The following is a 27,096-nucleotide window of genomic DNA, read 5'->3' on the forward strand; positions in this document are numbered from 1 at the left end:
AGTAAATTAGGGATTCTGAAGGGAAGAACAGTTATGATTTTCAGAGTTCATTCAAATGGGTTTAAACATAAAAAAACAATAAACATCAGGATGATGACTCTAAAAGGGAAAAATCCTCAGAACACTTATGAAGAAAAGTTCTGCCAGTCCTGCCAACACAACCATTCAACACAGGCAAATTTCTACCAATTAATTGTTCATGAATTCGCAGTACCCAGTTAAGATGAATCTTCACTGGTTCAGGTAAGAAACAGCTCAATGACATACTCAAAAACTCAGTGACAACATTCAGAGTAGACCGCTACTCTGTTTGGTTATTCAAAATGATGCTTTACAACACCCTTACCATATTAAAGTGCAAGTGTTGGTAATAAGAATTGCCCTGCTCTCAGCTGTACGCCTCTATTGCATCTTACTTTCTAACCCTAGTGTTCACAGATCTAGATATTTTTCAACTAGATCAGCAAGTTATTAGAGCCAGCCTCAGAAGTGCTTTCACAGGACAACAAAAACACTAAGTACATGAGGGCACACTTATATTTTGTCTGTGTCTGGACTAAAGTTTCACATGTAAGATGTTCAGTAACATAAAAGCATGGTGTGGCTACAGTAGTGTGTTTCCAGATTCACTAAATGGTTCAGGTTGGCACCGCAGAGATTGCACAGTCCAACCCCAACCTGCCCATATCAGGGGAACACATCCAGTCAGGTCTTTAATACCTTCACAGATGGAGACTTCACAACTCCCCAGGGAAACAGTTCTTATAGTGTTGATCAAACTTAGAATAAAAGTGATTTTAATGTTTAAAGATACATTTTTCTTACGTTTAAGAGGGATTTATTTATGTTTAGGACAAACATATTTGTTTTGTAACTCACCCCCAAACAAGCACACATATCATACGGTTACCAAACAAACCAGACAGATGCTCTAGCCACTGGCATTGCAGAAGAAGAGGGACACAAGACATTGCTACATCAGGTATTATGCTAATTAATATAGCTCTTAAGCAAACACAATCCAGTAATTTATCTCTGGTGCATAATCAGGTAAGCACACCTGCAAGTAGACTAACAGCTAAAAATCGCAATGAAACAAACTCCGTTAAGTATTAGCCACACATGACTTGGAAAGTCAAGGTCATATTTTCTTATGCCTGACCGACAAAAAACCCCGGAGTCACTGCGTCTTTCCGAGGCCGGCTCAGAGCCCAAACACCACAATACAGCTTTTCTTTATCAGAAGAGCCCGGTGCCCTTGCCGTTCCCGGGCCGCTTCCCCTTGCTGCCCTGACACCGGGCGCCGCCGGCTGCCGCGCTCTCTCCAGCCCCGCACAGGAGCCAGACCCATCTCGCTGGCTCAGACAGCCGCGACCCCGGCGCTCCCTCTCCTCAGCTCCCTCAGGCCAGGGGAAGGGACGCAGAGGCTGAAGGTCGCGGAGGCCCCGGGGTACAGCCGCAGCTCGGAGCCACAGAGAGCCACCCTCCCGCCCGGCGCCACAGCCCTATAGAAGGGGTACACAGGCAGGGGTCTGGGGGGGTCAGGCTCGCTCCCCGCTATACCTCAGCTGCTGCCGCTGTCCCACCGCTGCCGCCACACTCTGCCCTTCGCCAGGGCCCTCCCACAAAATGGCGGCCCCAGAGCGCCGCGCGCAGCCACCGCGAGCCGCGCTGATTGGCTGCCCTCTCTCCAGTGAGAGGGTTGTCTCCGCCCCCTCCTCGTGGTTGGCTGAGGAGTGGTTCGCTGCTTCCGTCTGACCTTTGCCTCCTGCCCTGGGTACCGCTTCCGGCCGCTGGCTGTGCTCCCGCGTGTGGGTCTCAGTCGCGGTCTCCCGGCGGCGAGCGAGGCGCTGCGGGGACAGAGCGGCGGCGGCGGCCGGGGAGGTGAGGTCCCTGCGGGCAGAGCTCCAGCCCTGCCCGCTCCCACTGCGCGGCGTGGCTCGGGTACTGGCGGTGGAAGGGGTCTCTGTGGCTTAGCGAGCCCTCTGCTGAAGCGTGCTTCCGTGAGCTTCAATGTTACATGTGCTTTCTCGTTTAAGTGAGTTCTCTGTGCCTAGCAGACTGCTTTTAAATATGACAGCGTCCTGTTTCAGTGCAGGTTTCTTTAGAGGTGCTGTTGACTAAAGTAATGCATAGCATGTGGATCGTGGCCTAGTGAATGAGGTGTTGTTTATTCATGGAAGTGTAGTAAGGTTAAATGTATCTATTTTAGTGTCATGGTGGACTAGGCATTTCAGAGGTAAAGGCTGGACTTCATGATCTTAAAGGTCTTTTCCAATCTAGTCAATTCTATGATTCTGTTATATGTATGTAATAGAGCTATTCTATAGCTCTCTATAGAATATATGCTATAGAATAGATTTTCATATATGTATATAGAACTATATATGTATATATCTTATAGCTTACCCTTTACAGGTGATATCCAAAAAGTGAAACTGCATACCATGCTTGCTTAGTTTCATTCATAACTTTCTTCTTGGTGACTGAAGCTGGTAATTTTGGCTTGTCCACTGTTCAGGAAAATTATGATTCAAGCAGTTTAATGAATATCTGTGTGGTGCATCTGTATGCTTTAAAAAAATAATACTTTAGTCTTTATTACCCTGTAGAATTGGGTAATAGTAAAAAGTGTTAGGGATGTATATATTTAGATGGCCCACTGCAATAATTAGTGTAATCAAATGTTAAATACATTCAGGGATTATGTTCTGTCAATGACCAACTGTAATCTGAATTCTCTCTTAGTCTGGGGGTAGTTCACTCATGTATCTCTTCAGTGTTTATGAGGAACAAGCCTAACAACTGCACGTCAAATTTCTGTTTTATCATTTGTCTTACAGAAGTGCAAGCATGGCATCCATGGAAGAAAACTTTCCTCGAGGGGGCATCCAGAAAAAACCCACAGAGGGAAAAACACCCAACACAAAGTTCGAGCGGGACAATTTGTTTGATGTACGTTATTTGTGTGTTCTCGATTAACTCTTCTCAGGGCTCTTCCAGTCTCAGAATATGACCTGCAATCCTTCCTATCCCTCACTTCTATAACAGACTATAGGAAGGATTTGCAAGAAGAGATAATGTCTGACATCTACCTTTCTCCTGATCGCTTAAAGATCCCCAATGTCTGATGCATATTAAATGTGGTAACAGAAAAAGTTAGATCAAAATTACTGAACAGGCTTTATCTTCTAAACTATACGCAAGCACTTTTTCCCCTGAGGTGCTTGTGTAGTGAGGCTGGTGTTAGTGGGTATAGACTAAGTTTAGTCTTTCTGCTTCTGTTAGTCGTGTGGTGCAGATCTTGTGCCACTCTCTTCCATTCCCAAGATTCACAGTTTCATAAATGATAAGCTTCAGCCCAAGGGAGATATTTTGGAAGACTTACATGTAGGCCTATAGCAGTTACCAGGGTGGTTCTCTTTTTCTCTCCAATCCTAGTATGTGCTTCTACTTTTATTCCTGGCAGTGGAGTTCTGCCTTAGTGCAAAGTTCATCTCTTTATCCACTTTTATATTTTACACTCTCTGCTTATAATCTGCTTTAGGTTCACCATGAAGAAAAGCCCCAGAAAAGAAAAAGGAGCCAAAAGGATCAAGGAAAGCAAAAAAAGTTCAAGGCAGACAACATAGCTGCTGCTAAAGAAAGTTTTGTGACTATTGAGCCATTGATGATTGAGGTTTGTGGTAAAATGTTTTTGTATGCATCTCTCTTCTGGGCTATGTAAAAATGGCATGTTCTTACTTACTGAGGTAAGAACAGAAATATCTTTACCATCCTGATAACCACATTATGCTATTCTTCCTGCTTTCCCAGGCACTCTGTGAGGGGATGCTGCTCCTTGGCTGTATAAAAGAGGTCAGTGACTACGAGCTAGTCGTAAGTTTGCCCAATGGACTTTCAGGATTTGTACCGGTCACACAGATCAGTGATGCCTACAACAAATTGCTGAGCCAGCAGGTGGCCCAAGGAGAACTTCTGGAGGTAAGATCTTGAACTGTGTCTGTGACTGTGCCTGGGAACTGGCTTTTCCAAGCAAATTTGCAATTACCTGATGGTGCTGTTTGCTAGAAGGACAGTAATTGTTCAGTGGAGTGGCAAGCAATTGTAGTGTTCATCAGTTGTTGGAGTTTATGTCTCTCTTTTTACTTTTCATAATAACAACTTATCTTGATAATACATGTATTATTATTTTATAGTATCATGATAACAAGATATTTTAACTGTTAAAGTGTTGTTATCTCAGCCCATGGGTTTTATCTGTTTCTGATTTTCCTCCCTGTCCCACCGGCTGGGTGGTGGGGTGGGGAATTGAGTGATGGGCTGCATGGTACTTAGTTGCTGGTTGGGGTTAAATCACAACACCTTTTTATGTTATGTAAAATAATAACTTTTTTATGTGTTTCTCTTTATCATCTTTCTGGGCAGGACTTGAATTCGCTCGTGGACTTGTATTCTCCAGGGACACTGGTCAGGTGTATTGTGACCACTGTTGAGAAGAGTGCTGATGGACGTCGGAGTATCAAATTATCGATTGACCCCAAGAAGGTCAATAAGGGTCTGAATGCTTCCGCACTAGCACCAGGCATGGTACGTGCTCTGGGTCTGTCACAGCCTTTCTAGGTTTAGGGGGCGCCTCTTGCATAATGCATGGGGGAACATTTCAATTTGTCCTTGCATGAGATCAGAGCAGAATATGGAGCTCCTCCCGCCATAGGAGACCTGGGAGGAGAGAATAGTGCTGGGTCTTGGCACCAGGTGTCTCTCATGAAACACGTTTGCCTGATTCTATTTTGATATGGACAAGTTATTTAATGATTTCTTTCTGGGTAGATTTCTTCATTACTTTTGGTTTTGAGCATCCAAATTTTTTCCCCTTCCGGTTTATGAAATCCATCCATCCATAGTCAGATAAGGGTAGAGCTGAGACCTCACTACTGTATGAGCTGTATGGTAAGAAATAATACTGTGTTCTTTCTGCTGCTCTGGAAACATCAGTTCTCTGTCCTATGAAACAAGTGAGTGCTTGGGTGGGAAATACCTTAGCAGATGTGCATTCTGGTGTTTTATCACATTACTGAATTGCAGTGCTTCTCTCCCATCAGCTGCTTTCTGGCGTCGTGTCTAGTGTGGAGGACCATGGCTACCTCATTGATATTGGAGTCAGTGGGACTAATGCTTTCCTGCCTCGTCAGAAAGCCCAAAATTACATCAAAACAGTCAAGAGAGGTAAGAAGTAGTGCGGGAGTTAAAAGTGAGGTGGAGAATGACTGATTAAAGCTTATTTTATCTGTGGTTTTAGTGCACCTCAGTGAGATTGGGTCAATGTGGAATCGTTGCAAGTTGCTGAAAACAGTTTTGTGGGTGGTCTGCAACAAACTGCTGGCTTTCAGCCTGTTTTCTGATGGATTATGTTACTGTTCCAAGTCTGTCCATCCCTGGTGGCAGTAGACTTCACTTGAATTGAGAGGACTTCTAACTTCTTAAAATAGAGGGAACTCTGAAAAAAGATTTGGAAAGAGTGGAAGGGAATCCTTGAATGTTCCTGGTGGAGGTTTTATGCTGTGACTTGTCCTTGTAGGGTCTGACTTGAAAATAGGCCAGAATCTGAACTGTGTCATTGTGGAAGTAAAGAACGAGGGAAGAGTGGTCCTTTTGTCCATTGATCGATCAGAGGTTGCTTCATCCCTTGCAACAGAGAGACAGAACTGGTCACTCTCTAATTTATTGCCAGGGCTGGTGGTGAAAGCTCGAGTGCAGAAGGTAAGCTCTAGCTGGGATTTGATTTGGGGTTGTGGTGTGTTTGAGCCTTGCTGAGACAGAGAGACAGCTGAAATAGAGATGGAAGTTTATGTTCTGGAAAATTTTGTACTTGGGCTTAATTACAGTAGCAAACAGTATTAACTACTAGACACTTGCTCCACATCATTTATCTAAGGTGTGATCTCAGTCCTGGTTGTGATGCCATGAGTATAAAGGCTTCAGCCTGAAGTCGGTGATGAAGCTTGAAGCAGAACAGGATCCATTTTGTGCTTCTCTGGCATTTTACCTAGGTAAAGTATTAAACAGATTAGCAGTGGTCTTCAGAGTATACACAACATTATCAAAAATCTCAAGGGTAACTTTTGGAAAACAATGTAGGAAGCAGAATCGTTAGAGGTTTCCTGGACTCTTGTGTTGTGCTTGTTGATTGGCACTGGCAGTGCCTTTCTGTGACACTTGTGAATTGCTCTCTGAACTGCATGAAAATGGAGTGAAAAATCTTATTTTGGCATTTTTTCCTTCCCCTTCCTAGGTGGCTCCCCTTGGGATCAAGCTGAGCTTTCTGTCTTTTTTCACTGGCATTGTGGATTTCATGCACATGGACCCAGAGAAATCCACGAGCTATTCTCCAGATCAAACGGTGAGGAGGGTGAAGGATGGCTGGAGTTGGTATATTGCTTACAACATCTCTTATCTTCTCCAGATTTTCTGTGGAATAACCTCTGAAATCTTGCTGATGATAGCTGCCTTTCTCATCCTTTATTTGAATTATTATCATGGCTGCTTTAGAGTTGTAATGAGCAAAGTAATTCCTGGGTTAATGGAATACTGACTTGGGAAGCATGAGAGACTTGCAAGTGATAGAAACATTACTTGTTGTGGTCATGTTCCCCTCACTTTGCTGGTACCAGACTAGTCTGTAAGCAACAGACAAAAGCAATACTCCCTCATCTATGAAGCTGTTAAAACTGAAGTGATGTCATGGCCAATGGCATCCTGGGGTGTATTAGAAGGGGGGTGGTTAGTAGGTCGAGAGAGGTCCTCCTTCCCCTCTACTCGGCCCTGGTGAGACCTCATCTGGAATATTGTGTCCAGTTCTGGGCCCCTCAGTTTAAGAAGGACAGGGACCTGCTGGAGAGAGTCCAGCGCAGGGCGACTAAGATGATTAAGGGAGTGGAGCATCTCCCTTATGAGGAAAGACTGAGGGAGCTGGGTCTCTATAGTTTGGAGAAGAGGAGATTGAGGGGTGACCTTATTAGTGCATATAATCACGAGGATGGAGCCAGGCTCTTCTCAGTGGCAAACAATGATAGGACAAGGGGAAATGGGTGCAAACTGGAGCACAAGAGGTTCCACTTAAACTTGAGAAGAAACTTCTTCTCAGAGAGGGTGACAGAACACTGGAACAGGCTGCCCAGGGAGGTTGTGGAGTCTCCTTCTCTAGAGACATTCAAGACCCGCCTGGACACGTTCCTGTGTAACCTTATCTAGGTGTTCCTGCTCCGGCAGGGGGATTGGACTAGATGATCTTGTGAGGTCCCTTCCAATCTCTAACATACTGTGATACTGTGATAGTAGTAAATACTGGAAAGCATTTGTACATGGACAGAGAGTTCAGGTACCAAGCATAATGTCTAAAAACATGAGCAGTATGCCTTCTGCTCTTTTGTTTACAAGCTTGTGTTTAACGAACACAGTATTTTCTTCTCCCAGGTGAAAGCTTGCATCATCTCTATCAACCCCACCTCCAAGGTGGTGCGGCTCACTCTGCGGCGGGCCTTCCTCCACCCTGGGGGATCCCCAGACCAGGTCTGCAGTGATCGCATAGGGGCAGTGGTGGAGGAGTCGACAGTGAAAGCTTTCTACAAGCAGTTTGGTGCTGTCTTTGAGCTTGATGATGGCACTCTTGCATTTGCACGGGTAAGTGTCAGGGTAGTGAGGCAAATCCTCCATAGCTATCTTGGCCTGCTGGGGAGGGAGGCTAGGAGGAGACAAATGTAACAAAATTAAAACAACGTGGAAGGTGTTTGCCAAATCATACCTCCCCTTGTTCGGGTTGAAATGTAGGAGGGTTGTTGTGGAAGAAATGGTGAAACCTGCTTCATAGAGAGAGTATGTAGAGGATCAGTTTTGTTAGATGCTATCGCTTCAACCTAAGGGCTCTATCAGTGCTTCTGTTTTCTAAACACTAAGTTGTAATTTGTTTTTTCTAGTTGAAACATCTTTCAAAAACCAGAAAATCATTTAAACCTGGGGCATTTAAAGCAGGATGCAAACATAAATGTCGAATCATTGACTACAGCCTGATGGATGAGATGTGTATTGTATCTCTGAAGTAGTAAGTTCCATAGATTCTTCCAGAACATTGGTTGAAGTATTAGAAGTGGGTGGTTGAGAGTGCAATGCTGCTTTGCTGCAACGGTGTTTGTAACTCAGTTGGTGAGCTGAGGCGCAGGGAGGCTAAATTACTTCTGCCGAGATCATGTCAGAAGACTGTAGCTGACAGGAAATTGAATCTCGATCTTCCAAGTCCCAGCTCAATTTTCTTTTCCTTCTTAGTATTCCATCTCTGTGGCTTTAAGCAGTGTGGGTGATGGGCTTTGCTTTCATAGAGCCGTGGCTGGTGGCCATAACTGTGTGGCTGTCACCTGGAATGGAACCTGGTGAACTTCCCTGAACTTTATATCCAGAGGGTTGTTCTGGGAGGTGGGTCAGTTAGAGTAAAACATAGAACTCTGGAGTTGTGGAGCATGGGTGGGTGGGTGTGTGTGTTGGGATAATGAATATTTGGGACAAGGCAAGTAAGGGACTGTCTCCTGTCCTGGACTTCCTTCAAGTTGACTCATCATCTCTTGCTGTGTCTCCTTCCTAGTCAGATTATTGAAGCTCGGTTTCTGCAATACCAAGATATCCACACAGGGGATGTGGTGCAGGTGAGTTTCTGAAGGACTTAAACACTACTGTGTGGTCATTATCCTTAGAACAATGATATAGCTAATGTGCATTTCCTCTGCCTGATATGTGTGTTCAACTTTTGATCCAGACTAGAGAGATGAAATTGAGGAGGACTCAATGCTTGCAGGACTCTAATGGAATGCAGTACTCTTCATTCCCCATTTTGTCCAGTTTTTTATTCATGATGCTGCCAAGGGGATAAAATTTTAGCCATGGTCAGTCATTTATGTCCGTGAATACATTTTTAGAAAGACTTGAGAGAAAGAAACTAAAACTCACCTTGCACTCAAAGTAAAAAAGTTCATGTGTGGACCACTGCAGTTAGCTGTTGGCAGAAAGTAACTCGGTTATTATTCTTATGCCTGGGTCATGACTGTATTGCATTTGTCTCTGGAAACAGTTCTAGTTCCCCAGAGTCAATAGGGATTTTGCAGAAGTAGCCTATGCTTAATGAAAAGAGGCTGTAAAACAACCTTATGGAATGGTTAAAAGTTAATGGGTCAGATTGATTGGGTGGAGCATGGGTTGAACTAAGATTTTATTTTTCAGAGGGCGATAAGATTTGGTGATAATAGGTAATGCAGTGTCTTGACTGTTTGCTACCCGTGCATGGTCAGCTTTTCATGTTATATTTACTGATTCTTTTTCCTATTTTCTGTTCTAGGGTAAAGTGTTTGCTCTGAAACCTATTGGGATGCAGGTGAAAGTGACTGATGCGATTAAAGGGCTTGTGCCATCTATGCATCTTGCTGATGTGATCCTGAAACAGCCTGAAAAGAAGTATAACATAGGAGATCAAGTCAGGTGTCGGGTGAGAGCTGCCAGACAGGGTCTTCAGCTTTTGTTTTGAGTACTTAGTGGCTGAATTGGTCAGGCAATGGCAGACAAGCTTTTTGAACCTTCTTGTACTCCATTCTTGCAGGTGCTGGAGTGCAATCCTGCAGGAAAGAAGCTGATCCTTACTTTAAAGAAAAATCTTGTTCGATCGAAGCTTCCAGTTCTCTCCAATTATGAAGATGCAAAACCAGGTCTGATCACACATGGCTTTGTGGTGTGTGCAAGGGAATTTGGCTGTATTGTAAAGTTCTACAATGATGTCAAAGGTCTGGTACCCAAGAATGAGCTGAGCTCAGAACCCATATCTTGTCCTGAGAAAGTCTTCCACGAAGGACAGGTAATTACTGTACCGATGCCATGCATTGTGTTTGCTTGCAAAAGAGAAATCTGCAGTTGAGTTGGCTCAACCATGGGTTTTTCCCTTGAGGAACCAGCTACACCAAGAGATGTTTATGTTCTTTAAGTAATAATCATACCCCATTTAAGCACATTAGGCTGTGAAAGAGGCAGCTCTTTGAGTGTTTCACAGACCTGTCTTTGTTTCTAGGCTGCCTGTTACGGTGTGCAGGAAGCACCATGGTATGTGATACAGGGTCTAGGCTGCAGTTTCTTCTGAGAAATTTAAAACTCTTACCCATAGAATAAGAAAGATGAGATTTTCTGCCTCTGCATTATTCTAATTTTCCTGTTTGTTTCAAATCCCACACATCTTAAACCCGATGCTCTGGGAACCGTGTTGCTCACCAAGTTCTGGTCTTTGTTGTGCACAAGCTTGTACAGATCTCAACCCTCTTTTTTTTGTCTTCAGTGCTGTGGTTTGGCTGGCTAAAGAAAAGCGTCATTTTCTAGTCAAGATTTCTGACTAGAAATTTGGAGATCTGAATTTTATCCTCAACTCTGCTACAAACATGCAGCATACTTTTAACAAGTCACTTAATTATTGTGTACTTTCATTTTCCATCTGTGTGATCAGAAAGACATTTGTCTCTGATTGAACCTGTTAAATTATCGCCACTAGCCTGCTACCCTTAGGCATAAGGAAAATATACTGTGTATGCGTTTTCCAGTTTCATTTTGTAAGTGGTAGCACACTGAGGAGGAGTATCAGGTGAATTAAACTTTTGTTTTATCTTTCTTTTTTTTTTTTGCTACAGGTTGTTAAAGTAATAGTCTTAAAATGTGAGCCCCAGCAGGAAAGACTCTTGCTGTCCTTCAGGTTATCAAGCAAACCTGCCCTGGATGACAAAAAGGAACATACTCCAAAGAAGAAACAGGAAGTGAAATATCAAACAGGAGAGGTACTGAATTCAATGACAGCTTCCTTTTTTTACCTTTTGCTACTTGTTTTCCAAGCGATTTGATATAATTTTGAAGAAAATCTGTTGTTTGTTAGGAGCTAGCATTAAATGTGCATTTCTTATTGTGTGGTTGGTCTCCTGGATCAAAACCTCTGTTGTCAAAGGTCAGAATAAAGGAGTCCCAGGGCGGTCCTTCTGGAGGTACCAGTAGTGCTCCTTTTCCTAGGTGGAGTCCTCTTTCTTCTGCATGCTGCTGATGTTCTCACTCCAAAACCAGTTGCTTTTGCTCTCTGGAAAAACACAGCTTCAGAAAAATGTTTTCAAATGCTTCCTTGTTGTCTTTGGAATTACCAGTTTCCAACACCCTGCAGATACTGCTAATGCAGGAACAGGACAGTACTAATCTTGTTTAAATTATTCCTTTCACCCTTCAAATAAAAACCAAGAGAATATTTGTAGCTCTAGATTTCTCTGGTAGCTGAGAGCTGCTTTTTTATTTTACTATCAGTGTTGATGTGCTTTTTAGGCATAGCCCTGTTGATGTGAGATTTCTTTCATGCATAGCTGGGAGGCAGTGCCAGAGCCCCTGCAGCACAGCATTTGGTACCCAGTGCACTGAAAGGGATAACTTCAAAGACACTTGGAGTTCTATATCACTGTATTTGTTCTCTTTTCAGATAGTTGATGTAAAAGTCTTGAAGAAGAAAGTTAATGGGCTAGAGGTTTCTGTCTTGGAAGATGAAGGCAACGTGATAGCCTCAATTCCCACAATGCACCTCTCTGACTTTGTTGCTACCAGCAAGCTCCTGTGGCATTGTCTTCAAGAGGGAGATGTCCTGCCCAGAGTTATGTGCCTAAGTGACAACGGAGAGCGTATTGTATCCTTTGCCACCCCAACCAGTCAAGCAAAGAAGTGGGGAGGAGGTATATGTCAGGAATCCAGAGTATTTGCAACAAACAGAAGATACACTAGTTAGTGTGTTGAAGCGAATGTGCCTGTCAAAACTATCAGTGCTTTGAACAGTCATAACTTGCTTGTGTTAGAAATGAGGCTCAGCTGCTGCTAGAATCCCATCAGAACCAGGACTTGCTTGTGAATTGACTGATCTTCCCAACCAGCTTCCAGAGCAAAAATTTTGCTGTTTTTACACCAAAAATCAGAACTGAAATTTTAGGAAATTGGCATTTCTGCTAGTGTGAAACATGCATTTTTAATGCTGAGCAGCTTAAGAGACATCAGTTGCTAAACTTCAGTGTAGACAGATCAAGACAGAAATTGGAATTGCGGGATTTTGAGTTCCTGAATTGTCTAACCTTCAAAAAACGCTCTAGCTCAGTGATTAGCAGCACCAAGAGATTTGCTTGGTATCAGGCTCCTTTGATTCATCTTTTCCCATTTTTCCTAACTGGTTGTTCAGATCTTGAGCAGAAAGTCTGCAGTGATTTCTGCAGTACAGGAGGAGCAAGTTGTGAGAAGTTTCTCTGAAATCCAGCCTGGAATGCTGTTGACTGGTTATGTGAGGAATGTGGTGCCTTTTGGAGTGTTTGTGGAGTTCCCTTTTGGTGTGACAGGACTGGCACCCAAAGTGGTAAGCAATACCCTCACTTCAGTAAACAACATGTATTTAATCAGTCATGCCTGGAACATGGCTTTTGGCAGAGGTACCATAACAAGCGAACAACAGGGTCGTGGACCCTGTGTTTGCACAGCTTCCCTCAGTAGGGTAGAAGCTGCTTTTAAGTTTGTGTTCAAATTCACTTCCAAAATATAACTAAGGACTTTTATTCAGGTGTGCTTAAGTTTCAGCAAGGATTTCATGTGACTTCAGTAATTAATTTTAATTGGTGGCTTTTCGGTAGTCTCTGTTGAATTTCCTTATGCATTTTCATAAAGTCTTAACGTAAACCCGTGTTCTGAGAAGTGCTGCAGGTGATTGATAGCTAGCAGCTATGCTCAGTAACCCATGCCCCTTTGTTTTCTTTGCACAGAGCATGAGTGACAAGTTTGTGACAGACACCAAGGACCACTTTGTGGTGGGACAGACTGTGATTGCGAAGGTCATGAGCATTGATGAGGAGAAGCAGCGCGTGCTCCTCAATCTGCAGGTGTCAGAGTGCAGCTCAGGCAATTCTGCTGCAGAGAGCTTTGCCCTACTGAATCAATACTTCAAGGAGATGAAAGAAATCAGGAATTTGTTGAGAAGAAGAGGTAAAAGATTTCACATATTCTGCTAAAGGAGATCATATCACAAAAAGGGGGCTCCAGGGGAGCAAAGAGGGAAAACCATTTTCTTTTAAGTGAAGGAGTCAGTTCAAGCAAAGACATGGCTTCCAAGAGGTGTTTATTGGAGGAGGGTTGTGCCTGCAGTGTCTGCCATTGAAGCCAAGAAGGCTTTTTGGAGTTACAGCTGGAAGAAGCCGAAGAAGCTGCTCTTTTCATGTAAGGTTGATAGGTCTCTAAGAGAATTAAAAATAAGGGGAAAATAGACAAACTGCGAGCTCCATACACCAAAAGAGGAAGGGGAGATAACAATGGTACAAAAAGATGGATTCCTTGAAGTGCTGTGAAGGTGAAAATAAGAAAGGCCAGGGTGAGATTGAATATTCTGTGGAGCAAAGCCTTACTCCAGCCTTGCTTTTTTGGTGTGAATGTTTGTAATTCCTTTATGAACCAATCTAAAATTTAATCAACTGAGACATATGCCAGTAAATTCACCATTTAATTATGTGTCGCAGGAAGCGTTGTCTCTATTTGGAACTCGATGATCTTAAGGTCCTTTCCAACCCTAACTATTCTATGGTTCTATTTGTTTATCTGATTATCTATTTGAATCTGACAGTAATTAATTTTTAGTACTCTATAGGTTTCACCTATAGTGACATCTTGTTACAAAACATTTTTGTCTTGAATGTTTTGTTTCTTAAAATTGTGAAGTGGCAGGTCTGTTTTGCGGTTTCAGTATTAATCTCCTTTATTTTTTACCTTTTACTGCATGCAGTGCCAGGTGCCAGTGTTTCTGTAAGACTGGAAAATATTCTTTTGAAAATGACCAGATCCTTCATGGCACAGAAGTGTTTCTGCTTTGATTAACTCTTAGTGTTGACTTTGTATTTCTACAGATTCAGGAGTCTGAACTTTGTTTTCTGTTATGAAGGGGTATATAAATGTTTGTGCACTCTTGAGCAGATGTGAAGTTTGTCTTTGTTTTGCAAAGAAAGGACACAGGTAAAACTGACTTCCCACTTTTTTTTCCTTTTATTTAGGGGAGTCCAGCATGACCCAAGGCCTTTGTGAGCTGCTGCCTGGGAAGGAGCTGCAGCTGGTTGTGCAGGATGTAAAGGAGGATGGCTCAGCACTGTTCAGTGGCAGCTGTGTTACAGGCTTGACTGTAACAGCCACTCGCTACCATTTGGGAGGTCAGGGTTTTGTCTTTGGTTGCTTTGGGTTTCACTCTTGTACTTTGAAACCTCTGTCCTGAAATGAATTCTGATGACAAGGAACTAACATAGGAGGGGTCTGATCAGAGTAGGGATGGACTTGAAGAGTAATTTGCTAATGCGTTATTCATCCATTTGCATGATTTGGAACGTAACTTTTAAACCTGCCTGTGCCTCTGCTGCCTCATCTCTAAACTGGATCTCAACCTTCCTGAGATCTTGGGTATCTTGTGAGGTCTAGTTTATGCTCTGAGATCCTTAGTTGAACTGTACTGTATATAGACAAAGTACTAATACAAGCTACTTTTCAGTGTGCTCATTTATTTATTTTAGAAATACATTCCTTAGAGTATGCTCTATCTGCAATTGCTGTTAATTTTTCTTTTAAATCAATGGGACTTTAAAACAGGTCTGCAATTTTGGTACTTTGCAATTCAAAAATTAAAGCAGAAAAGTGCCATATTCTGCAGAACCAAGCAAGTACATGCCGAAATGATGAATAAACCAATATAAACTGCTAACTTCAGCAGGAGTAATATCCCAGCACTTCTGTGTTTCCAGCAGCAATTAAAGTGATGATGTTTTTGTGCATGTGTTGGCATAATTTTTCAAAACCCGTATTACCTTGAATTTGTGTTTAGTCAGCCTTGTCTGCATTATTGAAGAGTTCCATCTTCATAAAATCCATTTAGCTCTTCCATGAAAGGATCAGACTTTTTCCAAATAAAAAAGATCCCCTATTATTAGCTTCTTGCCATTAATGTTGGAGGAATCTGTTCTTTCCTGAGACTTATTATACATTTGGTACTAAGTTGACTTTGTTACAGTTACTTAGTTCCAGTTAGCAATTAAGTAGTCTTTTTATCACTGTGTTTTTCAGGAGTTAAACTGGAGCACAGGCAACCCTTCCTGTCATGTGCTACTAGCTCAGTTGCTCAAAATTCTTCACTATCATCAGGAGATAATCTCCTTTTTCTCATTTGTAGACAAAAAATTTATTCCTGGTGAGAAAACCAAGGCGCTGGTTCTTCATGTGGATGCCCTCACATCCAAGGTCTATGTTTCTCTTCGGGAAGAACTGTTAAAACGAAGAGCCAAGCAAGTATGTGTTTGGTTTTTGGATTTGTGTGTTTCTGATCATCTAGCAAACTTTAAGTGATTAATGCATTTTGAGGGGGGGCTGTTTCCTCTTTGAGAACCATGGGAGGTAGAGGGGAGAGAGTCAGAGTCTCAGCAGGAGAAGTCACTGTCTCCATTTCTGTCTAGCGGCTCACAGGGAACTCCCAGCACTATGCCGTCGTGCAGCACATAGCAGAAGACTTTGCCATCGTGTCTTTGGAAACAGGCCAGCTGGCAGCTATCCCCATAGCATCTCACTTCAATGACACCTTCCGCTTTGACTCAGAAAAACTGAAGGTGGGACAAACAGTCTCTGCAACCTTAAAAGTAGTGAAGGAGAATGACCACGGACTCTTATTAGCAGTACAAGGCTCAGAAAAGAAGAATGTTTTTGTAAGGGTCCGGAATGAATCTGAGACAGCATTAGAAGAGGTGGTTCCTGCTGTGAAACACTCGCTTTCCCTGGGGGATGTTGTTACCGGTATTGTTAAATCTGTCAAATCAACCCATGTCACAGTTGCTATTGATGACAAGCTGACAGGTTCAATCCATGCATCCCGGATTCTGGATGAAGTTCCTATAGGCTCTTTTCCAACATTTACCTTGAAAACTGGACAGAAGGTGACTGCTCGAGTCGTTGGAGGCAGAGAAGTGAATACTCACAGGTGGGAAAACATGCACATAATATTACTTCTTGGAGAATGAGAAGGCTAAAACAGATACTCAGATGTTCTAGGCTGTTCCCTCTGTCAGCAGATGCTGTTAACAGCTACCTTTGCTGGAGTAGTTGAGCCCTGAGGAAATCTATTATATTCTATCCCAAGTCCAGGTTTTGGTGAACTAGCTCTCTACCTGTGTCAATGTATTTATCTTGAGTATAGATTGTAAGAAAAAGAGATGTCTAAACTCCAAAGGTCCAGTGGAAGCCTTAAATATAAGCAAGATTTGGCTACAGGGGCTAAATTTGATGGAGTATTTTGGGTACCTAAATTGCCAGTGAAATAGTACTGGGGAGAACTGGAACTGGAAGGAAGGCTTTGGTAACTTCAGGGGGCTTACACCTGGTTTCTTTTGCCAGTGCAGAGGGATTATAAGTGGGTGACTGGGGCCTGGGGAGATCATGAGAAAATTTCTTCTTCCTCTTCTTTAGATACCTGCCTATCACCCATCCACACTTCACACAGTCCATTCCAGAGCTCAGCATTCGACCAAGGTAAGTATTGGTCTCTGTGTTGTCTGCAGGTGCTTCACAGACCTTATATCCTTATGGGTTTCCTCCCTTGCTCCTCCCATCTGTGAAGGAGCTGGCTGTGAGCAAGTACCTTCACGTGAATGCAGTGCGGCAAGGCCTCCTACTCTCTCTTTCACTAACTTGAGCCTGTGAGCTGTGTTAAACCTCACAGAGCTTTCCTAGCACCTGACTTCCTTTAAATGTCCTTTTGGCTTCAGGGTCTACCAGTCTAGAGTCTGGCATATCTGTTCATGTCCAAATGATTCCCTCAAGTCCAGGGAAGAATTAATTCCCTGTAGAAGGGTGCAGCTGGGGAGGGGATGGGAATGAAAGTCACAATGGCATTGTCACCATAATCCCCTGGGTTTCTAACTCCTATCTTGATCATCATTAGGACCAAAGCTGTCTTACAGATAGCCTCTTTCTTTGTTTGGAAACAGTGAAATAGAAGGGGAAGTCACAGGAGTGCTGAGCCTTAAAGAAGACAGTGCCACCAAGAAACCTGAGCTATACAGTGTTGGACAGACAATCACCTGTTTTGTGAAAAAGGTGAGGTCAGAGTCTTCGTAACAAGTGTGTTGGGGAGGCAGCAAGTGGGGGTGGCCTCAAGGGGCCTTAGTTCAAACCTAAACACTGACATTGCTGTGGTCTTCATTAGCTTTGAGTGTAGCCCATGCAAAGTGTAGCATCTTAAAGGGAGAAGGAAGTCACATTTTCTATGCTTAACGTAGTCAAGCTGACACATCCTCTTTGACATGCCTATGTGTTGCCAGCAGATGCTTTTCACCCTGCACTCTAGCAAAGGGAGCTTTGAGAAATTGCGTATGCCACCAGCACCAAATACTCTTACTGCTGATCACTTGTGAGGACTTGTCTGTGAATCACAGCAGTGGTATGCTTATAAGAGTAGAACCCAAATCACTGTTTTTGCTTGGTGCAAGAGCTACGACTGGAGTAGTTCTTTCTAGCCTTAAATTAACAAACCCACCAGGGAAGGATTTTTTTCCCAAGGTCTCATGTTGTTTTCTCTGGTTATGTGCTGTCTTCTTAGTATAACATCCCTAAGAATTGGCTGGAGGTAGAAGTTGCCCCTGACATTCGAGGAAGAGTTCCTCATCTGCTGCTGTCTCTGAACACCAAGGTAAGAGGCCATTACAGATAAAGTTAAATGTAACTTTTTCCATGCACATGGCTGCAAGCAATGACTGCAGATGCTTCTGACATCCATGTGAACTTATAACCCAGTACTCTGTTACAGGCATCACTGCACCTCTCTGACAAGCAAGTACTATGCCTGTAGCTGGTTTGGCTCAGGTCAGCAAAGCCACTGAAGCAATGCTGTCAAGTATATACATAAAAGTTGTGCCTAGAAATTGTAAAGCTTTATAGAAGAAATACCAGAGTTGTGCAGAGCTCTTTTTCTAGCAATAAGTGGAAATCTGTCTTTTCTTTCAGGTCTTGAAACATCCAGAAAAGAGCTTCAAAAATGGCCAGGCAATATCAGCTACAGTGACTGGAACAGACGTCACCAAAACAAACCTCTGCTTGTCGCTCACAGGTATAGTGGAGACTTCACAGCAGGACCCCACCACCTATGTTTTACTCAGAGGTTGATGTGCGCTGACGCCTCAAGTTATACTCCAGAGCCAAGCTGTACCTCCCTGTAGGACAGAAATAACCCCTGTGACTCTGACCCAGGTGTAGCAGCATGCAAGGCAAAAGTGGTCAGACCTTTAGGTTAAAGAATCACTTTACTACAGTCTCAGCATGAAGCCCCTCTTTGAGCCCTTACAAACATACTCCCTTCTGATCTCAGACTTGAGATGGTACATTTGTTATCATTCGTCAGTTATTCTGGATCTGGAACTGTGCAACTAAAGGACCTTGTCTGGGCTGCCAAGGCAAATGTTGCTGTGAACTCAGAATGCATAGGCTACACCTTACCGAAAGTTGGTGGGTTTGATATGTGACTAAGCAACTAAAACCAGCTTCACTGACTCATTCCCCCTGTTTTTTGGTTGCATACTTTTGAAGTCTGTGAAGCTCTGTTCCTCCTTCACTTTTGCCAGGAATTCAGTCACTGGAGCAGGGCACCATTACTGTAGGCATGGTAAAAAAGGTGACTCCACACATTGGTTTGACCATTGCGCTGCCAGGTGGGAAGACTGGCAAAGTCAGCATCTTTCACCTGAGTGATACTTACACGGAGGACCCTCTGGTTGACTTCAAAGCTGGCAAGATTGTCAGGTCAGTAGTTCTCCTGTTCCCTCAAGCTGCAGGGCTTAGAAATGTCCTCCTTTGGTTACAGGCTTTTTTGCTGTCATAAGATGATGCCAGACCTATAAGGTTCAGTCTGTAGCTAAAAGTAATGCTGACTTAAGACCTTATATGTGTTTGGGTGAAAGCCTTTTCTATATATGAGCAAGCCTCTTTTCAGCTCCCTTCTTGGACTGTGTTTTGAGCAGCAACTAAGTTGCTGATGGGACTGAGGGAAGCCAGTTATCCCAGCTCTGCTGTGGTTCTGTGAGCTGTTTGGCAAGTCAGCTGTCTTTACATTTGTAATGCACAAGTAATTTCATTTCCCTACTTCACAGACTGGTTGGGAATGCTGGAGAGCGCCACAGACCAAGTGATTCAGCTGTAACAGTCTTCAACTCTTTTGTACTAGCAATAGAGACTGAGTAAAGCAAGTAGATATGGTTCAAAAAGCCCTTTAGCTGATTTCATGAACTGTTGTGTCTTGCTAGCTTGTGTTAAACAGCAGGTGCTCCGAGGGACAGAGTAGTTTCTTACCTCTGGAGCATCATTCTGCTGGTGAGAATACCTGTTATTTTACCTGTGTCTTTTTTTTAACAGGTTTTCTGTTTTCTCTCCTTACTCTGCCATGCAGGTGTTACATCCTCTCCAATGAGAATGGCAAAATCCAGTTATCTCTCCGCCAATCCCGGTATGTGTCACCACTCCAGTCTGTTGATCTCCTAGTGAAGAAAAGGATCGTAAAATACAGTAACTGTTGGTTTAGATGGACCAGTGTGAAGTATTAAAAGGACAAGGACTAGAGGGTTTTATTTTTTTCTTTTTTAGGGATGAGACTTGTTCCTACTTCAGAAAGATTTTCCTGTGTATTGGCATGGAGATGTTTGACCCTTAATGTAAAGCTGATCTTGTTTATTGTATTTTCTAGACCTGACTTAACTTCTTTTGTATATGTATTTGGGAAGAAAGGGAAAGTTCCACTATTGAATTTGCAGTACAAACATGTTACATCTCAGTGTTCATCTGCATTTTAACAATTTTGATTAAATAGCAGATGTGGTCCTAAATTATCTCTTAAAACTGAGCCTCTTGCTTTGTCTTCTCTAAGGAACAAAAATGCATAAAGCATGTGGAATGAGCTACCTTACAAGTAAGTGGGGGAAAAAAACCCAAGCTAGTGCTGTGCAGAATTTCATGTAGGATTTTACTCTCCTCATTTTCTTAGTGGCAGAGGAAGCCAGGCTGATCTGTTTTGTTTGGCTTCATTTACAGCAGCATGTCTGTTTCCTAATGTTACGTATAGCTTGGCAGAGATGCAGATAGTCCATTAGTACATCTGAATAAACTGAAGGGTGTCTCTGATCTGGTACATTTTGCAGAAAGTACAAGATGTTGTTAATACTGATTTCTGTTTTTTGATATTCAGAGCAGGATGTGGATTATTCAGGTAGGCGCTTTAATTTATAAACTCTCTTTTCTTTTAGGCTAAACCCAAAAAGCAAAAGCAAAGTGGAGGATGTTGAAATAACATGTATTAAGGATGTTAAAAAAGGCCATCTAGTGAGAGGCTATGTCAAATCAATCACTCCATCAGGTGTATTCTTTAGGTGAGTAGCATAAGGAAATTAATCTGATAAATAAGGGGTCTCAGAGAACTTGCTTTGGATGGATGATTCTGGAATCTTGTTTGGGGGTGGTCTCTAGCCTAGTGTGATGTTGCAAAATGAATTTGCTCCTCGGAACCAAGATGTCATTGTTACTTTCTTGAGCTTATGAAATTAAAGTAGGGGAAGTTTGTGTGTCGCTATACAGAACTGGTGGTGCCACACATATCATCACTGCACTTTTGCTTTTCTCCCACTGTGGAATACTTATTTGTGGTTTTATTCCTCTTCTCAGCTTGTCGCCTTCTCTTCTGGGCCGAATACTGTTCCAGAATGTCTCCCCTTACTTTGTACAGAAACACTCCTTATATGAAAAGTACCTGCCTGAAGGAAAGCTGCTCACTGCCAAGGTGCTTGGGTAGGTCCAACGTTCTTTAAAAGGGGCTATGAATTAGTAGAAAGGAGATGCTGGAGGAGGAGAGAATGGAAAGAGGAAGGATAAAAGCTGGGAAGATTTGAAGGAAGTTCATAGTAGTCATTGTAAATGCTCTGATATTTATTTATTTTTCCCCCTTGTCTCCTGCTACTCCTGGCACCACAGTGTAAATGGTAAAGAAAAACATATTGAGCTTTCTCTCCTACCTGAGGACACTGGGATGCCAAGCATCTTGCCTGAATCCCTGGGCCTACCACGATATAAAGCAGAAGAAGAGAAAAGAGAGGCAGATGATAGGGAGAAGAGAGAACAGCTTAAGGTGAAGACAAAACGGAGAATAAGAAGCTCTGAAAGTGAGCAGGTATGGATGTGATTGCACAGAGCATGCCAAAGGAGTTGGTTGGCTCACATACTGGAGGGACTAAGAATATCCACTGGGAACAGGCTGACATATTATACAGAGAGGAAAAAAAAGATTAAATTGTATTGAAGATCAGAAAAAAACATTCAGTTTGGGTAGGAATTAACTGAATTAGCAGCCAAATCATGTTGCCTGTGGACCTGTACTATTGGTCTTCACACCATATGTAGGTGAGCATGGGTTTATTCTCTGTTGTCTCTGTTATGTGAGAGGATAGTGGGAGGTGCTGTGCCCAGGGCATCACTTTCTCTGCTGTCACTCTTAACTTTGTGATCAGAATTGCCTTTGTGATTTATCCCAGTTGTTGCCCTCCACCATCCATTCATTTCCCCTTGCTGCAGGAGGCAAAGCCAAAAAAACGGAAGATCTGCCCCACAGATGAAAATGACAGTGGAATTGAGGTATATTACCGGGAGGAGGATGACCAGGAGGAAGAGGCAGATAAAAATAAATCTAAGGTGAGAGGTTTGGAGGAGAACCTGAGCCTGAAATGACTTTCCAGGCCTGTTGAGGTGTGTCAGTTTTGATTGGATGACAATAAGTATCATTGCTGTGGACAGAAGTCACACAGATTGGTATTTGTGTTGTCTGAAAATGGCTTGAGATAGATTGAGTTTAAATTACACCAAAGGTGATCAGAGTTTAATGTTTTGCTGGTGGGCTGTTGCACGTGTGAGAAGTCAGTAGTTCTGGCCAGAGAGAAGCCACAAGCAAACAGCAGTTGTCCTGTTGCAGTGTAAAAACTTCAGATTAAAAACCAGGGCATTCCCTGTATTTCTCCAAACAGATAAGAAAACCCAGTGAAGCTCCCAGGCTGCAGGTTTCTGTGGGCTTCACCTGGGATGAGGATATGAATGCCATGGATATACCTGTGCTGAATCAGAAGGAAGAGAGCTCAGAGAGCGAGGAGGAGGAGGATCCGCACTCAAAGGTACTGTGTACTAGTCTTGTCTGCACAGGAGACACCACATGGTGGCTGTAATGTGATGTCTTGGTATTTGCATATCTCTGTCCCATAGCAAAGCCTTTTAACCGAACGGAACATCTCTGACAGCTAATACAGAATTCCCTTAACTACTCCAAGCACTGAGCTTAGCAGCAGATATCTCTGAAGCAGAGGACAAAAGCCCCTATTTTAGCAAAGCTGCATGAAAATAGGGTTTTTCATGTTGACATGAAAATTATTTAGGGTCAAAAAAAAAAGCATTTTAATGAAAGTGTGAAATTTTTGTATTTGATATCAGCTTTGGGTTTTTTACCTTTCTGAGTGTTATAAATTTACAGGAAAACCTGAAGGTGAAAAATCTTTTCAAGTTATAGTCCTCTTATTTAGAAAACCACAAAAAAATTCATTTATGCTGTACTGTTTTAGAAGAGTTTTCCCATGTGAGCAATTCAACAAAAACAGAAACAAGCTCATGAATTGCTTTCATGCTTGCTCTTCAGGATTTCCCCTGTCCCTCAAAACTCACCTCTGCAAAGGCCATGCATTGCTGATGCTTTGTTGCCCAGGGTGTAGCTGCCTTGTGCAGAGAGCTATGGTACTGTAAGTTCCCAGTTTAGACCTGAGCCACTCTAGTGATCCAGCAACATCCCCCAGCCTAGCACAATTTCTCCCCATGTATTGTGGATTTTTACAGAGTGAATGGTGGTGGTGAGCACTGGCCAGGAGAGCAAAGATGGAAGAATGAGGGGTGGAGTGTGAATCCTGCTGTTGGGGTGCAAGACTAGCGAAGTAATTGGTCCTTCAATGTATTTTATTAAAATAACTGAGATTTCATGTTCTGTTGCTTTGCTTGGAGATGTGAAGGGCTGGAGTGCATGTGCCATTTTCCTCCTCTTAAACAATTGGCTTCATCTCTTCATGTGAAAACTGCAGGCCTGCCTGTTCCCACATGTAGTGCCTGCTTTTTTCCAGTCCTCCTTTTTTGCTCTTTCAGCTGAAAAAACAAACAAAGAAGGAGAAGGAGCTAGAGAAGCAGAAGAAGGAGAAGGAGCTGTGCAAATTAGAGGCAGCTCTGATGGACCCCAGTCGACAGCCCCAGTCAGCAGATGACTTTGACCGCCTGGTGCTGAGCAGTCCCAACAGCTCCATTCTCTGGCTACAGTACATGGCTTTCCACCTCCAGGCTACTGAGATTGAGAAGGCCAGAGCTGTGGCTGAGAGAGCGCTTAAAACAATCAGCTTCAGGTAATAATGGGGCTTTGCCTTTCTTTGTTCCAACGAATAAATGATGGTGAGGTAGCTGTGGGAGAAGAGCATTGGTAGCGTCATCAGTGTGCATGCATTTAAGTGTGGAGTGCCAAGGTCTGTTTCAGTGAGCTCAAAAGGATTAAATGGTAGCGATTGTCAGCTGTCCCTTTGAAGGTCTGTCCTGAATCACCACAGTTGGCCTGAAGCTTGGTTGCTGCAGCTCATGGGTGCAGTAACTCCCCCAGGGTATCACTGAGTGCACACATACTTTTAAGCAGTCAGAAGGGTTTGGAAGAGCATAATGCTGTCAGTGATGTTGTCTTTGAATCAAAACATGAAACGAACTATTGCTTTTTCACAGGGCTGCACCCTTGTATATTAAATCATCTCTACACCATGATTAAGTATATTGTGCTTTCTTGAATCATCCTTGTGTTTTTTAATTACAAACAACGGTGATCAAAAGTTGTAGTGTAAAACAACTGCTGTGCTTTGCTCTAAAACTGGTGTGTCAGTGAGCAATATGCCCCCTTCCTTTATGCTGGAGGCAGGCTACAAGTTAGTGAGTCTTTGTAGGGTGGTTTGCAAAAAGCTGATGAAGACTGGTAAAAGACTAAATATGCTTGTTTACATCTGCTTTAAGGGAAGAACAGGAGAAGCTGAATGTCTGGGTAGCTTTGCTGAACTTGGAGAACATGTATGGTACTGAGGAGACACTGATGAAGGTCTTTGAGAGAGCTGTTCAATACAACGAACCTCTGAAAGTCTTCCAGCATCTGTGTGACATATATGCCAGCTCAGAGAAGTACAAGGTAAGATAGTGTCAGCAGGTCCCAGTTACGTGTCCCGTCCAGTCATGCCATTGGTAGTAAACTACCAGTACTGGCTGTGTAAACTTAGAGATGTCAGATGTTAGGCCTCTCCTGTTCCTAACTGAAATTAATAGTTATGATTGACAGCAGACAAGGGATTATTGATACTTACTTTTCTGGCCTAAGTGTTCGCAGGTACCTGGGCCAAGGGTAAAAGTCTTAAAGCTGCACGGCTTCATTATGAATCTGCATGATCTAACCCAACTCTGCCCTTCCAGCAAGCAGAAGAATTGTACCACACGATGCTGAAACGTTTCCGTCAGGAGAAGTCTGTGTGGCTGAAATATGCCTCTTTCCTCCTGAAGCAAGGCCAAACTGAGGCTACACACAGGCTTTTGGATCGTGCTCTCAAGGCTTTGCCCACCAAAGAACGTAAGTACTCTTCCCCATCCTTAATGTGGGCCATGTTTTGACAGGTCTCCAGTAGATGGTCTGCTCTCTGTGCATTGCCTGTGACAATGTTTGTAATAGGTGAAAAGTGCAACTAGTTGGTGCTGAACATGCTGCCTTTGTCTCTCAGGGGAGAGGAATCTTCAATGTGGATATCAGTGCTAAATTCTCCTGTAATACAATTTGCTGATATGAGCAAAAGCAAGGCACCCAAAGCAAAGGCTGTTTTGATTCTTACAGCCCTCTAAAAAAGTTTAGTTTGTCTAGTCTGAGGTCTGTGGGGCTGCACATGGATGCTGCAAGATGCATTTTGAATTTAAGAATAGATTTCTGTCTCCTGCAAAGAGCTGAAATAGGAAGTGAAGTGTGACCCTTCTCTCTCCCATTCTGATTCCACCTTGGTCCAGAACCACTTTACAATAGAGCCTTTTGCCTCTGGGTAGAGATGATGCTGTCTCTGTGCCTGCCTCTTGTTCTATGTAATTTCCACTCATGGGTTTTTTCGTGGGGAAGAGAACTGTTGTGATACCCTAACATGTCATTACTTGTTCTAGATGTGGATGTCATTTCAAGGTTTGCACAGATGGAGTTTCGTTTTGGGGACCCAGAACATGCCAAGGCTCTCTTTGAGAGCACCCTCAGCAGCTATCCCAAGCGAACAGACATCTGGTCCATCTACATAGACATCATGATCAAACATGGCAGCCAGAAGGAAGTACGGTAAGTTCTTCTACAGGAGGCTGGGAAGGGACAGAGTACAGTGTTTGGAGCAACACCTGAAGAGAACAGAGGTACCCTGCAGCGCATATAGGGCTTCCTAGAGCAAAGCAAAAGAGGATTTTTGTCACCTAGAGAAAGAAAACTGGGGTGTATGGAAGTGCTTATCCTTGCCAGGGCTGAGAGGACTCCAAGGAGATCCATAGGGCAGAGAGAGACTTGGTTTGTAAGTAGTGGCCTACGTGAGAGAAACTAGAGGATTTGCACTGAAGTTCACCTGTCCCTCCAGAGGGATTGCCTTGTATCTGAAGGGTGAGGTCGATCCCTTGTGTATCCTGTAACATAAAGATGGAGGTATTTTTCTTGCCTTCTCTTTTCTCAGACTTCACAAAAGGAAGAAGTCCAGCTTCCTACACTATGGATCCAGCCACATCTACTTAACAAACACAGGGTCAGATATAGTGGCTGGATCTTAGCTTAAGTTGACTAGCAGCCTTAATGTTCTGCAAGCAAATAGAAAGCTTCTACTTCGAGGGTTTGGCCAGATGTCAGGAATCTTCTTTAAGCAGGTTGAATATCTTCCCTCACTTCCTGCTCTTTGCTCAATGGCAAGACTGGGGGCTTGCGTTGAGAGCTGTCACCACCACAGTGTTCTGAGTTACTTTGATTTCTTGCAGGGACATCTTTGAGAGGGTTGTACACCTGAGCTTGGCACCAAAGAAGATGAAATTCCTCTTTAAACGTTACCTGGATTATGAGAAGAAATTTGGTACAACAGAAAGTGTCTTGGCTGTTAAAAGAGCAGCACTTGAGTATGTGGAGACCAAGAGTTCCCTTGCTGACATCTAAGTATGATGCAAGTAAAAGCAGAGAGACTCAGCTGTAAATGGGGTGTGGAAGCTGAGACGTGGAATTCTGCCATGGGTGTCCATGGACAGTGAGTTGCTGGAGAGTATTGGTCTATGACCAAACCAAAGTGCAAAGAGCAAACTAAGGAAAAGATTTGATAAATGTTTGCAGCTTTGTCCAGATGTTACAAATAATCCTGGTCTGTTGATGACTTTGAAGACATGTTTTTTTTAAATATAGACTGTTTTATAACCAATACAAACATCGGCCATATCTGTTCTACATCCTTGTGTCAGGTATACATGTGAATAAGAGCCACCTTGGGCTTTTTCCTGAGGCTGATCAGGCACAGCTCTCAGCCTCTCCTTGTATGATGGATAGTCCAATTGCATAATCATTTTCCTGTCCCTCTGCTAGACTCACTTCAGTAAGCCTGTATCTGTCCTGTACCAGGGAGCCCAGTACTTGATACATCATCTCAGATGTCTCATCACTGCAGAGTAGAGGGGAAGGATGACCTCCCTTAGTATGCTGGTAATGCTTTTCCTAGTGCACCCCAGAATGCTCATCTTCTTCATCTGAAAGGACATATGCCTTTAAAGCCCACAGCATCCAGTTGTGATGAATCCCATGGCTGCAACCATCTGTCGTAACAAGGTGCCAGGGATTGATGACAGAAAAAATTGTAGTTGTTGTCTCTCAAGAGAAATCAGTGA

At 43.2% G+C, this 27,096-nt stretch overlaps 2 protein-coding genes across 3 annotated transcripts in view; both read left to right on the top strand.

The window, feature by feature from the left end:
- The window catches only part of NEURL1 (neuralized E3 ubiquitin protein ligase 1), a 228,775-nt gene that overhangs the window by 313 nt on the left and 201,366 nt on the right, over positions 1–27,096 (top strand). The gene's annotated exons all lie outside the window — the stretch shown is intronic.
- On the top strand, positions 1,738–26,642 carry PDCD11 (programmed cell death 11). Of its 2 annotated transcripts, XM_061372593.1 has the most exons (36): positions 1,739–1,889; positions 2,847–2,955; positions 3,548–3,679; positions 3,817–3,984; positions 4,429–4,590; positions 5,106–5,229; positions 5,582–5,763; positions 6,296–6,403; positions 7,477–7,683; positions 7,977–8,101; positions 8,636–8,696; positions 9,383–9,529; positions 9,641–9,892; positions 10,710–10,853; positions 11,531–11,731; positions 12,272–12,442; positions 12,843–13,062; positions 14,118–14,270; positions 15,278–15,393; positions 15,558–16,075; positions 16,561–16,623; positions 17,082–17,190; positions 17,693–17,782; positions 18,097–18,199; positions 18,711–18,888; positions 19,532–19,588; positions 20,382–20,504; positions 20,797–20,919; positions 21,103–21,298; positions 21,700–21,816; positions 22,146–22,289; positions 23,299–23,549; positions 24,196–24,364; positions 24,643–24,796; positions 25,369–25,534; positions 26,209–26,642. In XM_061372593.1, the coding sequence occupies exons 2-36, from the start codon at positions 2,854–2,856 to the stop codon at positions 26,378–26,380; spliced, it is 5,508 nt and encodes a 1,835-aa protein (XP_061228577.1). In that variant the 5' UTR covers positions 1,739–1,889; positions 2,847–2,853; the 3' UTR covers positions 26,381–26,642. The 2 variants fall into 2 exon arrangements, with proteins under 2 accessions (XP_061228578.1, XP_061228577.1); XM_061372594.1 differs by lacking the exon at positions 25,369–25,534 and having other exon boundaries at positions 1,738–1,889; positions 26,209–26,372.

The sequence above is a fragment of the Neopsephotus bourkii genome, unplaced genomic scaffold (genome assembly GCF_033783945.1).
Source record: "Neopsephotus bourkii isolate Nb327-2 ecotype Australia unplaced genomic scaffold, CSIRO-AGI_Nbou_v1 NB_1615, whole genome shotgun sequence".
NCBI lineage: Eukaryota > Metazoa > Chordata > Aves > Psittaciformes > Psittacidae > Neopsephotus > Neopsephotus bourkii.